This window comes from Meriones unguiculatus, chromosome 7 (assembly GCF_030254825.1).
Source record: "Meriones unguiculatus strain TT.TT164.6M chromosome 7, Bangor_MerUng_6.1, whole genome shotgun sequence".
Taxonomy (NCBI): Eukaryota; Metazoa; Chordata; class Mammalia; order Rodentia; family Muridae; genus Meriones; species Meriones unguiculatus.
In genome coordinates, this window is record NC_083355.1 from 17,305,046 (window position 1) to 17,319,369 (window position 14,324).

The window sequence follows — 14,324 nt, forward strand, 5'->3', positions numbered from 1 at the left end:
ACCCAGTAGAAAAGTTATGTGCTGAATGGAAGAAGACAAAATTAACAATATTTTGATATTTTGAAATACTGATGTTACACTGTAATGTAGGTAGACTGATAATACAATATAAATTTGTAAGGAAGAAACTGGATTCCTGGGCAGAAAAATAACACAAAACCATGATATTTGGCATAAACTTTTTTATGAGAACAAGACATTTTTTTTCTCTTACTAGGTATTCATCTTATGTGGTCATATTCAGTCTAATAATTGAAATTTTAAGTTTAAGGAGTTGTCTGTCCCATTCTCATTCCCCCCATCTCCCCTCTCTGCCCACCCCAGACAGGGTTTCTCTGTGTAGCCCTGGCTTTCCTGGAATTTTCTCTGTAGACCAGGCTTACCTCTCACTCAGAGATTAGTCTCCCTCTGCCTCTCAAGTGTTGAGATTAAAGGCTTGCACCACCACTGATAGGCAAAGAGGTTTTCTTTTAAATGCAGGTAATTGTAACCATTTGTGATTATTTTTAGATGAGGCTTCTGTTTTGACAGTATTCAATTTGTAGTTAACACATGACATGAAGGGTAAAATTGCTTTCTTGTGAAAGGATTGTGTTCTCTCCTTCCCGTATGTGAAAGATGCCTCCAGGCTCCAGTGGGTTCACAGTTACTCTCTTTTTGGGGGCAGAGTTTGAACAATAGCCTCATGTGGTGCTTCTGTTGAAAATGTGTGTTGTTCCTTGAATGTGCTTGTATTTCTGACTTCCTTTCTCTCTTTCTTTTTCAGTGTATTCTCAGGGGAGGCAGTAAGGGGCCGAGGAGCTGGCCTCAGCACTGGGAGAGGCTGGACTTCCTGTCTCTCTGTGCTGAATGGCTGCGATGGCGCCCGCTCTCACTGACGCAGCAGCTGAAGCACACCACATCCGGTTCAAACTGGCTCCCCCATCCTCCACCTTGTCCCCTGGCAGTGCCGAAAATAACGGCAACGCCAATATTCTTATTTCTGCCAACGGAACTAAAAGAAAAGCCATTGCTGCGGAGGATCCCAATCTAGACTTCCGCAATAATCCTACCAAGGAAGACTTGGGAAAGCTGCAACCATTGGTGGCATCTTATCTCTGCTCTGATGTAACATCTGTTCCCTCAAAGGAGTCTTTGAAGTTACAAGGGGTTTTCAGCAAGCAGACAGTCCTTAAGTCTCATCCTCTTTTATCTCAATCCTATGAACTCCGAGCTGAGCTGTTGGGGAGACAGCCAGTTTTGGAGTTTTCCTTAGAAAATCTTAGAACCATGAATACAAGTGGTCAGACAGCTCTGCCACAAGCGCCTGTAAATGGGTTGGCTAAGAAATTGACTAAAAGTTCAACACATTCGGATCATGACAATTCCAGTTCCCTCAATGGGGGAAAACGGTCTCTCACTTCATCATCTCTGCAGGGAGGTGAAGTGGGGGGATCTGACTCTGGGAACTTGAAGGGGGGTATGACCAATTGCACTCTTCCACATAGAAGCCTTGATATAGAACACACAACTCCATATAGCAATAATAGCACTGCAAACAAATCTTCTGTTAATTCCATGGAACAGTTGGCACTTCAAGGAAGCAGTAGGTTATCACCTAATACAGACTCCAGCTCTAACTTGACAAATGTGAAGTTAGAGGTCAAAAAGTCTCCTCTGTCTTCCATTCTTTTCAGTGCTTTAGACTCTGACACAAGAATAACAGCTTTACTGAGGCGGCAGGCTGATATTGAGATCCGTGCCCGAAGGTTACAAAAGCGGTTACAGGTTGTACAAGCCAAGCAGGTAGAGAGACATTTACAGCACCAACTGGGTGGATTTTTGGAGAAGACATTGAATAAACTGCCAAATTTGGAATCCTTGAGGTCCCGGAGCCAGTTGATGTTGACCCGAAAGGCTGAAGCTGCCTTGAGAAAAGCTGCCAGTGAGACTGCCACTTCTGAGGGACTAAGCAACTTTTTGAAAAGTGATTCAATTTCAGAAGAATTGGAGAGATTTACAGCTAGTGGCATATCCAACCTAAGGTGCAGTGAGCAAGCATTTGATTCAGATGTCACGGACAGTAGTTCAGGAGGGGAGTCTGATGTTGAAGAGGAAGAACTGACTCGAGCTGACCCTGAGCAATGCCATGTACCCCTGTGAGTAGAACGCATGAGGTTGTAGTCATTCTTGAAAAATGTTGGGACAAGATTTAAGTAAATTTCTATTTTCTGAAGAATGTTTTTCTTGTATAATAACAAATAGGTTGCACTGATCTTTTTCTAGTTTGAGGTAAATGAAAGCATATACCCTCAAGTGGAAAAATAGAAGGCATTTCTGCTATATAGCATTCTTTTGCTGTGTGCTGAAGTTTTCCTTTTTTTAAGTCTTCTGAAAAGAAACCAGAAAACATACCTGACTAAGTTTTAAACTCTAGGACATTTAAAAACCTAATGTGTAACTTGACATTTTGTTGTTTCCAGGAAGTAGGGACAAGTGTTGATTAAGTAAGGTTGAAATTTGTAGTGCTTCCTGTTGAACTTTCAGCATACCTGTCATTTTAATATGAGATTTTCTTTCTGTTGGAAAACAAAGCTATTTTCCCCTCTGCTTTCAGCTATAACAGTCAGCATAGAGAAGAAGACATTCATGACCATGACGAGTTTGATGATTCCTCCTTGATTTCAACAAGTAGGCAGTCACTTGTAGTGATTGTTTTGTAATTTAATTTTAATTCTGACAATAGTGCCAGGTCCCACAGTAGGAGGACATGGTCTTGAAGATTGCCCCTTGGTATGACTTCAGATGCCAGTTACTAACCCTAGATTGTTTTATCTGTGCTTTTCGTTACTTGTCTATAAATCAATATTCTCATAATTTAGCTTCATATTTGATTAGTTTGCATAAGCAAGTCAATACTCAGAAACATTGCCTTAATGTTTATCAGCTTTTGTTGTAAATTATATTACTAAAACAAAAACAGATGAATACATGGATGAGATGTGAGGAAGGGACATTCTACTCTAGGAACTTTAATGTTTCCAACCATCCAGAAGTCTTATAAACTCTGTCCTTTTTTATTTTTATGGGGAACATTGGTTATATAGGTATAAAATCATAACTCAGTTGTCATTAGTAGTAATCTGTTCCCTTTCATCTCTCTTTTGGGGAGGGGTGTGAGACAGAAAATTCTAATGGTCTACTCCCACCTTCGTCTTTCTGGTGACTAACTCTCATTTTGAGGTTACCTCTGGGTGCAAGCCATCAGTTCAGCTAACTACCTACTACCTACCACTGTAAAAGACCTATCACTTTGGAGAGCCCAGGGATTCTAGTAGTTTGGTGCCAGGAAACAGGCAAAAACCAGTATGCATTTCATAGTATCATATTCTAAGGATTATTACAAAATGCTTCAGAGTATTTTAAACATTGCCCTTTTATATAACCCACTTTTTACTTCTTGATTCTGTTTTTTAAATACTTTATGTGCATACACAAGTATATATTTTTTAAAAATCAGATTCATTTTCTGTTTTGTCTTAATTTTTTGTTTAAATTTTTTTTATATTTTATTATTAAAAGTATATTGTGAACCATGTGTTTGCCTGGTACCTGGAGAGGTCAGAAAATGGTTTGGGATCTCCTGGAATTGGAGTTACAGACAGTTATGAGCTGCTGTGTATATGTCCTGGGGGTTGGGGGGTGAACTTGGTCCGTAGCAAGAGCAGGAAGTACTCTTAACCACTGAGACAACTCCTCTCCTGGCTCTTGTTCTTGTTTTAGCAAACCAGTCTTAATATGGAGCTTAGACCTACCTTTAACTCAGAATTATCCTACCTCAGTCTTCTGAGGATTATAAGTGTCTGCCACCATGCCCAGCTCAATGAGGGAGGTCTTTTCTTCTTTTTCTTTTTAAATTCAGCAAAGTTAACATGTATTTCGATAAAGTTTTACTGTTTTCTAAATCTGTTAGTTTTGTAAAATAATACATAATCTCAGGGTGACATACTGCTCTTACTCTTAACTCTTTTTTTGTTTTGAGAAAGGGTTTCTCTGTGTAACCCTAGTTGTCCTGGAACCCTGTAGACTAGGCTGACCTCAAATTCAGATCCTCCTACCTCTGCCTCTCAGGTGCTGGCATTAAAGGTGTGTTCCACCCAGCTGAGCTTCTTTTCTTTTGTTCTGTGTTCATGTACTTAAGAAAGTACACTTGAAGACGAAATAATCTGCCTTTACTGTCTATATGTTGGGTCTGTGAGAACAGGACAGACACTTGGGGGAAAAACAGGCTGATTTTTTGAAAGTAGGTCTGCCTCTTCTGCTAGAGATGTGCAGTCTGTTTTACTAGACAAGGTGTAGTATATAGATAGGCTTAAATAGTTTTTCTTTGATGCTAATAAAAAGGTGATTTATTTTCATTGGAGGGTTCGATTGTTGAGACAGTTACACTTTTAGTTGGTGAAAGACCTGTTTTATTAAGTTTGTTTATATTATCCACATGAATAATACTTTATTTGTCTGACAGGAAACTTTTAGGGAAGACCAAGTAATTTTTGCCTCCATGCCTGGCTTCCAACACTTTTTAAAAGATAAAACAGACAATTGCATTTGAAATACGATAAAATGCATGAACATGTTTATTCAAGAAAAAGACATTCTGCCAGATATCGTGCTGTGTACAGCACTCAGGAGGCAGAGGCAGGTGAGTTCAAGGCCAGCTTTGTCTACAAAATTAAGTTCCAGGCCAGCTAGCCAGGAACATAGGCCCTGTTTCCAAAAACTTAAAAAAACAAGCATCTTAGCTGGGTGCCGCATACTTTAAGCCCAGCACTTGGGAGGTGGAGGCAGGTGTATTTCTTTGAGCTCGAGGCCAGTCTGGTCTACAGAGTGAGTTCCAGGATAGCCAAGGCTACACAGAGAAACTCTGATTTGAAACATTCCCCCCCCCCCAAAAAAAAAAACAACCAAGCATCTGAATCTAAATCTTTATGCTTACTGTATTCAGAATATATTTTGTTGAAAACATTTCTGTGTTTTTGTCATTATAAGGCTATTTAAATCCATTGTGAAATCTGATTCAGAGGGTTGAATATATGGTTTAGTGGTCAAGCTTTATTATTATTATTATTTTTATTTATTTATTTATTTTTTGTCAAATCCACAAAGTCCTTGGGTTTAATCCGGAGCTCTCTTCACTACAGCTACATAAACACACTACAACTAAAACCATATCAGCAACCCTAAAACAACAACAACAAAGACATGAAATACTCGAAAGAGAGAACATAGTTTGTAGTCTAGTTTAGTTATAGAGACATTTATAAGCTTCTGTTGGTTTGGAGTTTTGGAGGAGTGTGCTTTTTTAGGAGGTAGGGGAGATGGTGTTCTTTAGCATTCTACCCTGCATAGTGAGATAACAGGTGATTGCTGACCATGCCTTATGAGGTTCTGGGAGCACACACAGAGTGCCCTGCATTGAGAAACAAGTACATACTGCCAGTTGAGTTACATCTATAGCCCAAAAGAGTAAGTGTCCTTTTTCAAAACTTTATTCATGGATTCATGCTGTTTTTCTGTTTTGTTTCATGCTTTAGTTTGGGGCTTAGTTTATGCTAACCTGTATTTTATTTCCATAGTAGCCTCCTGAAGCCTGTTCTGACCAGTTACCCCCAAATAAACTTGTGACAGTAAAACTACTTTCTTGAATTTTGGATGTTCTTGTTTGCAAGGGAACTTACTCTGTAACAGAGTGGATTTGTAAGATTTTGTAGGTTTTGCACATTTTTTTAATTTTTTTTTAAGATACTCTAAAATGTTGTGTTATTATAGTTCCTCCTTGAAGTTAAGAGATGCTGCCAAAAATGGCGGTCAGATTGTTTTGTTACTTGCCTATTCTTTCATTTCCACAGTGAGAGGGTAAAAAAAAAAAAAAATCAGCTAGGGAGAGTAAGTTGTAATCTCTGATAATCATCCTTTGTTGGGTGAAGGTGGTGATGGTGAGAATGAACAAATGACATTGTACAAATTCTCAAAATACTGAACAACCACACAAATATGCTGACTATAGTACGCAGTCAGACTACTTAAAGAATACTAAGTATGAGCCGGGCGCGGTGGCACATGCCTGTAATCCAGAGTTTGAAGCTAGCCTGGTCTGCACAGTGAGTCCAGGACAGCCAAAACTACACAGAGAAACCCTGACTCAGAAAACCGGAAAAAAAAAAAAAAAACAAAAAGAATGTACGTGCATATGTATATTAAGTATAACTACTTTAAAAATAGTCCATTGATGTTACAGTATTTCTTGATGTTTGGTTTGCTCAACATCTTAAGTGTAATACCTCTTTTGTGATCTGTGTGAGCAAGGACACCCCTTCCCAGTTCTCTTCCCTTTTTATTTCTGAATAGGTAATAGGTACTGAAATTTCTTGGTGCTTGTGGGATTCTAAGGGCAGTTAAGTAAAGGGAATTTAGAGGTTAACTGCTGCAGATGTAGCTGCTACACATTTCTGCTATTCTTGACTGGTTTTCATTCTCTAAAAGAAGAAGGTACGTTTATTGTGTTAGGGCTGTTATATAGTTTTCCTAAATACAAATGTGTGGAACTTTACAGGTGAATAAATTAAGCCTTACTTGAAGTAATTCTTATGAATAGAGAATGAAATTATCATGAGACAAAGTGAAACTTAGTGTCTAGCATACAACAGCGTAAGGTAAACACTGGATGATAGAAATGAAATAGGAAGAGATTTGCAACAGAAAGATGGAAAAGGAAAATAATGGATATTAGAAACAAACCTTGATTGCTGGTCCAGATTTTGATAGGCAGATATTTGGGGGAAGTTGGAGTTGTGGTCTGTTGAGGTCAGGCAGTACAGGCAGATGTGGACACAATGTACACTGGGAAGACAGTTTAAAAGTTATAGACTTTGATGGCTAGAGGACATTTTGGAGACTAGTCAGAATGAGTAGAAGTGATACACACTCTTAAGAGGAAAGGAAATTAATTCCAGTAAGTGTTCTGTCACTGAGCCAAACTCCTAACCTCCAAGTAGATCTTTTGAGATAATATTTTATATTTTCTTTCTGTCTTCTTTGTCCTTAGAGCTGGTAAATGTTTTATAAGTATGTGCTTGCTGCTTATGAAAATATGTTTCTAAGATGGGCATGGGGTACACAGGCCTGAAGTTGTAGCTTTTGGGAGCCATGAATTTTTCCAGCTGGATGTGGTGCACACACCTTTAATGCCCGCACTTGGGAATCAGAGGCAGGTAGATCTCTGAGTTCAAGGCCAGCCTAATCTACTGAGTTCTAGCACAGAGACTGTGTAGAAGAGTGTTTTCCAATAGTTCTTGTGGTGATCCCCAACAATAAAATTATCATTGTTGCTGCTTTATAACTGTAAATGTTGCTACTGTTAATGTATATGTCTGCGTTTTCCGATAGGCGTCTCCTGTGAAAGGGCCATTCAACCCCCCCCCTCCAAAAAAAAAGTTGTAACACACTGGTGTAGAACCGCTGATGCGGAAGGACGTTGTCTCAAAGAAATTTTTTTTTTCTTGGATATGTATTTACAAGAGCTTGAAAGGTATTTAGGAACAGTGAAGAGTATCCTGATGAGTTTTTATCTACTTAGTTTTCAGTGCCAGAATTAGGTTTATGATTAACATGATGGGGTTTTTTGTTTGTTTGTTTTTTGCAAGCATCAGAAAACCTGATAGATGAAGTAGAGTTTAATTTCTTAGCATTTGTGAAATTGTTCTGAACAGTGGAAGATCATAGTGGAAGGTACTCTGAACAAACTGTTGAATTTTATTTTCCTAGGCTTGACTATCCTAACTTAACACTTACAGATTGCATCTTTTTCCTTACTGCTAACTTATCCTGTAATTATTGGACCAGACCTCCCTGTCTGGTAAAGGCTGTCTTGTTAGGCAGAGATAGGCCTTGTATTTTGTTGGGTATGTTGAGAGCCCAGGATACTTAACTTGAAACACTTAATCTCCATAGGGAGTCAGCCTGCGCCTCAGGGAGTCAGTGACAGAGCTGAGCAGGCCTCTTGTTTCTCTCATGAGACAACCAGCCTGGTGTTCACTATTTTGTGTGGGTATATGTTCACCTGCAGAAGTAAAATATCTGAGTGTAAGATGATGCTGTTTTGAGTGAATGAAGACGGTGGAGCATAGTAAGACTAAAGACAAAGATCTTTACCAGATGAAAATTCTTTTCACTTTAGTAAAGCTGCTTGTTGGAGTGATAAGATTTGGTTAAAAAAAAAAAGCCTAATGAATACTATCATTTCTCTTTTTCTCAAAAAAGAAAATAATAGAACCGTTTTCTTTTGTCTTGTATTTATCTATTTATTGATAAGTACATATAGTAATATTTTAAACCTGTGTGTGGGTTTGTGAGCATGAGTACCTTACTGGCAGAGAGCCGAACAGGCAGAGTATTGGATTCCCTAGGGTCTGAAGTTACAGGCAGTTAGGAGCAGCCTGATGTAGCTGCTGGGGACCCAGTGTGGGCCCTCTGCCCCAGCAATGATCACTGTTCTAACTGCTGAGCTATCTTTCTCCAGTTCCTTTTGTTGTTTTTGTTTGTTTGTTTTTATTTTTGCAACAGAGTTTTTCCATGTTGCTCTGGCTGTTCTAGAACTCTTGTATGTAGACAAGGCTAGCCTCAAAACTCGTATTCTGTCTTTGCTAGTATCAGAGGTGTGGGTTACCAACTCCAGATTTACTCTTATTTTAAATAATAAAGTTTTCCCCTCTCCCAGAAATGGTTATTTTTAACAAGTCTGATAAGACACCCAAGGCCCTGAGGCTAGTACTTAAAAAAAAAGTAAAACATGACATTATGAAATTGATCTATGTAGAACAAGTAAGGTATATAAAGCCTTATGATTCATCTATATCAACACAATTTCCTGTATTGCTTTTTAGATTATGAAGTTAGCATACTTGACTACTTCATCGACTCATTTGCCTTTTACAGATTTTTAGAGTGGGGTTGATAAGTGTGTTGTCCTTTCCCCAGTCCAGGGTTTAGATAGCTGTCCAGCTGGTGGAAAAAAAAATTTTTTTTTCTTTTTAAACTGGCACTCTATCAGAAATTTTTCATTCCCAAGAAGTGTTCTTTTAGCACATTCTGTACATAGTAGATTTTGCAAGATCCTTCTTCTAAAAGCTGTGAGGACAGGCCTATGTAAGCTGAAAACAGAATGAAGCTTGCTTAAGATTAGTTTCTGCCTGTGTATATATGAAATTCATATGCAAATACATTCAGGCATTCAAGGAAGTAATTTGGCTTGGAAGGGCAAGTAAAAAGGCTGATTTTTTTTAAAGATTTATTTATTCAGTATTGATACAGTATTCTGCCTGTATGTGCCTGTAGGCCAGAAAGAGGACACCAGATCACAGTGTAGACGTTTGTGAGCCACCATATGATTGCTGGGAAATGAACTCAGGACCTTTGTAACCTCTGAGTCATCTTTCCAGCCCCAGAAAGGCTAATTTTTTAAAGTTTGCTTTGTGTAGTACATAGTTGTTTTCCATGTTAACCAATACTTAAGACTGTTGTAAATGATAACCTGTCAGGTGGTAGGTCCTGTATTCTAGAGTTGAAACACAATGTCTCTTAGAAAATTTTAAGCTAAGTGTGCAGTCCCAATGATGAAGTGAGTGTATATGTGTTTCTGTATGGTTTTCATTTTGTTTTGATTATGAAACAGTGTCTTTGATGGGGATTAAGGGTGTATACTACTGCACCTGGCCCTGCAGTTTGTTTAATATATATATATATAGATTATTTATTTATATTATTATAAAATAGTAATATTATTATAAAATATTAATCTTTATAATTAAAGATTATTTATGTGAATGAGTCTGAACATATGTATGTATCACACATGTTCATGTGGCGGTCAGAAGAGCATGTCTGGTGTCACAGATAGTTGTGACCTGCCATGTAGGTGCTGGGAATTAAATCTGGGTCCTCTGGAAGAGCTGCACATACGCCTAAACAATGAGTTTTCTCTCTAGTCCTTCTGTAGTTTATACTAAATATAAAGGTTATTTCCATAAATGTCTAAAGCGGTGTTAGATTATTTTTTCTATGGTTTTTCTGTAAATACGTAGTGCTAGAGTATTTTATTTATTGGTTAAATGTCTCTTGTTTATATATTGAGATGCGATCATATAGCTCTGGTCTGAAACTTGCTATGTATATCAAGCTGCCTCAAACTCCCAGAGAAGTCTTCTACCTCTGCCTTCAAGTGCTTTGCAATAAATTTGTGTACCACCATATCTAGCTCTATTTTCTTTTTAAAAAAATCTTTTTGAGGCAGTGTCTTAAATGTAGCTCAGGTTAGTCTTTAAGTCATAACGTAGCTAAGGATGATCTTGAACTGCTGATCCTGCCTCACTTACCAAGTCCTATGATTACACCACCATATTTGCAAATATCTCTAACTTCATCCCTGAAAAAGATTGGCTGATGAACTTATGGAAGGGTGTAGGGGTTGGACAAGTTTCAAGGCATTATATAAGCTTGTGTCCAGTCCCTTTGATAGATAAATCCTTCAGCATGGATCAGAGGAGTTAGGTTAGTAGTTAATCTGAACATATCATTCTGCGGTTAGTCACAGTGTCCCAGAGGCCATTCCAGAAGAGAAGTTCAGAATTATTTAACCAAAGAGTAAGAAATACCTTGTAGTGGACTCTAATTACTTTGAGACTAGCTTTTCAGGATCAGTTAACTTTGCCTCAAAAGGATAAGGAAACACTTTGGGAACTAAAAAATGATGAAAACATGCAAGAATGGAAAATTTGGTTCTTCCCTTCAAAGAGTCTTTTGGTTTTAAATCATCTCCAGCATAGTAGTAGGAAAGGAATCATTGGAAAAATACTGTGGTGAGGAATAGGTACAGGTTATGGGCATTTCATGTAGTGATTTTGTTTGTTTGGTTTTTCTTTTTTTTTTTTTTGAGATGGTCTCAATGTAGCCCTGGCGCTCCTGAGACTCTGTATGTAGATCAGGCTAGCCTAAAATTCACAGTGATTACACACCTGCCTCTGCCTCCTGAATGCTGGGATTAAAGGTGTCCACCACTACGCCCTGTAGGAATTGTATAGTATGGGCAATAAATATTGGGAGCTTTCAGGGACAGAGGTGGTTATTTTGGTCTAAGATCAAATTTCGGTCAGCGATGATACACAATTCCAAGAAGAGATAGAATGGGCCAGTTCTAAGGATGAGAGAGCTCAGAGTGAGGATGTTGTATTGGTTATGAGTAAAAAACTGTGGTGTTGGCATTGTATAAAAGTCAAGAGTTGTATTTTTCTAGAAATGTCAAACTTAATTTTTTTTTCCCATTTGTACATGGGTAACAGGTGGTATTAAATATGTAAGGTTTTACCTATGTATATTTTATTATAGAAACTAATAAAGTAGTCTTTAAAATTAAAATAGAAAACAGAAAAGTTCTGTATGCCAAAGATTAAAACGTTCAAGAAAGTAGAAAATGAGGTTGGAAAGGTAAGCTGGAGTGATGTTAGTTTTGATTACTGGGCTAGCACATTTGAATTTTATCCCTAGAAGCAGATGGTAAAGAACCAGATAAATGTGAAAATGATATAAGAACTCCAATCAATGCAATTGTGAGTTGGATAAATTGGTGGCTCTCTGGCAGTGTGGAACTAAAAGTGTAGTATAGGGCAGAGAGACTATTGAGATAGCCTTGCTATCACAAAAGATTTTGGTTGAGAATGGTGGAGGTGGAATGGAAGAAATAATGGTCCACATATAAGACTGATGTCCTTGAGTTTTAGAGATGAGATTGGGGACAAGATTGTCCTTTACAAATAAGATACATCAGATAACTTCCATGCTAAAGATTATTTACATTAAGAGTCAAGGTTGTAATAAAGGTATTCACTCCCAATATTAATATCGTCCTTGATTAAACACACTGGAAACCTGGTGCCACGACTGAATTTTGATTCTAGATTACTGAAGGAAATAGGAAAGGTGGCAGAAACCATTGTTGGTTTTTGAGAAAAAAAACTAAAGGATGACATCCAGAATCAAGGGCTGGAAAATGGTGACTTTGACTTTATTTAGCTTTTATCTTTAGATCTTTAGGTTTTTGTCTATGACTTTCAGCAAGATTTGAACTTAAATTTCCTTGTACTCCATGAACAACAAGTCGGCTATAAAGAATGTATTGAGTAGGTTACTCGCTGGTTAGAAATTTCACTTTCGGCTGGTCAGTGGTGACACATGATGGAGCTCTCTGAAGGCAGAGGCAGGGAGGTCTGTTTGAGTTTGGGGTCAGTCTGTTCTATTGCCAGGGCTGTAACACAAAGACAAACCCTGTCTCAACACCCTCCCTCCCCCCTCACGCGCGCCAAATCAGACAAATCAAAAGCCTCTCCAAAGCCAGACAGACAAAACCATTCCTTGGAAAACTGTAGAATGGGGTGTGGATAGTCAGAGAGCCCTGTGTGGTTCTAATAACCTTGGCATTTTAATTTGATAGACTATTTTTTATTAGAATTAAATGTTACCTTTATGTTTGAAGTAATTTAAGGATAATATTTAGTGTTCTTTTCAGATATATCTGGCAAGTTAGCACTCATTGCTTTCTAGTACCTTAACCTAAAATGCACTGCATTTCTGTGGTGAGGGGGACCCCCTCTTTGCATCCATAATGCTGAACATAGAAATTTTTGTTGGCAAAATAGGACCAGTCTCCATTGTTAAGTTTATAGTTATGAAAGTTATATGCTAAGTAATCTAATGGTACTTGTTACATGTTAGTAAGCATTCACAATCTTGCCAGGCGGTGGTGGCAAGACTTAAATCCCAGCACTTGGGAGGCAGAGGCAGGCAGATCTCTATGCATCCAGATGGGTCTACACAGCAAGTTCCAGGATAGCCAGAGTTACCACCCTGTCTTTGGGGGTGGTTCATAGTCTTCTTAGGTGGTCAATTTTACATGAGGAGGAGGAAACAATAATAGAGGAAGAGTTGGATTTAAATCTGGACTTTTTAAATTAAAACTTGCTCTCCTGGAGTAATAGGATTGATATTAATTTGGTTTTTTTGTTTGTTTGTTTGTTTGTTTTGCATTTATTTTGTATGGGTGTTTGAATACCTTAATGCATGTGTGTCAGTAGAGGACAGTTGAAAGGAATTTTTTCTTCTTCCACTTCGTGGGTTCTAAGGATCAGATTCAGTTCATTAGGCTAGGTGGCAAGCGTGTTTACCCACTGAGCCATCTCATTGGCCTTCATTCCGTAATTTTTTGAGATAGTGTTTTACCATAGCCCAGACTAGCTCTTCTTATTATGGTCCTCTTTTAGTCTTGTGAGGCCAACCAGTTTGTGCTGTCCTGTCTGGTGATTGAGATTAATTTTTACCCCCCTGAGACATTTTTTTTAAATGATTTATGTGCATTGGTGTTTTGCCTGCATGTATATATGTATATGTCAGATCTCCTGGAACTGCAGTTATAGATAGAAATGAACTGCCATTTGGGTGATGGGTTTTGAACCTGGAACATCTGGAAGAACAACCAGTGTTCTTACCATCTCTCTAACCCCCCTCTGAAATTGTGGTCTTTTTTTTTTTATGTGCATGGCGTTTTGCCTGCTTGAACGTGCGGGTGTCGTGTGTGCAGTGTCCAAAGAGGAAAGAAGAGCATCGAGTCTACTGGAGCTACAATTACAGATGTTTGCAGGCACCCATGTGGATGCTGGTAGTTGAACCTAGACCTCTAAGAGCAGCCAGTGCTCTTACAACTGAGCCATCTCTCTACCCCCAGCCTCGCACCCCCCAGGATTTCTTTGTGTAGCCCTGGAAGTCCTGGAACTCACTCATTAGCCAGGTTTGTTAAAATAATAAGTCATTAGTTTTTAAAGATAATATAATACAAAATAAGGACACAAACTCACTTAAATGCACCATTAAAGTGGTTTAATTTTAGAAACATTTTCTTTGAAAAAAATTTTTGTTGTTGAGTATAAAGTGTTATAGGAAATATAGATGATTCAGATTCTTTCCATAGCCTAAAGAAAACTAAGACATTTACATGATGCTGTCACAAAATAGAAAATGCAGTGAGAGTTTCTTGGAAAAGCAGAAGCTGGTGCATAACTAATATTTGATTCTAGATTGAGATCAGCTCAGCACAAGAAGTGACTGTAGAAGGAAAGAAGAAACAGACTATTCATTCGCAAAATTGCAAAAAAAAAAAAAAATGATGGTGGTGGGGGACCCTTAGTAAGTTAGGCCAGTGTAATAGAGTAGAAGAAAAGAGATAACCATGACAGATTAAAATC

General features: G+C 38.2%; 1 protein-coding gene across 10 annotated transcripts in view; it reads left to right on the forward strand.

The window, feature by feature from the left end:
• Kansl1 (KAT8 regulatory NSL complex subunit 1) overlaps positions 1–14,324 on the forward strand; it is a 126,144-nt gene that overhangs the window by 42,080 nt on the left and 69,740 nt on the right. For all 10 annotated transcript variants that reach the window (XM_060386568.1, XM_021631872.2, XM_060386566.1 and 7 more), the window contains one exon: positions 767–2,138. In XM_060386568.1, the coding sequence (XP_060242551.1) occupies positions 850–2,138 (1,289 nt within the window). In that variant the 5' untranslated portion in view covers positions 767–849. The remainder of the gene's footprint in view (positions 1–766; positions 2,139–14,324) is intronic.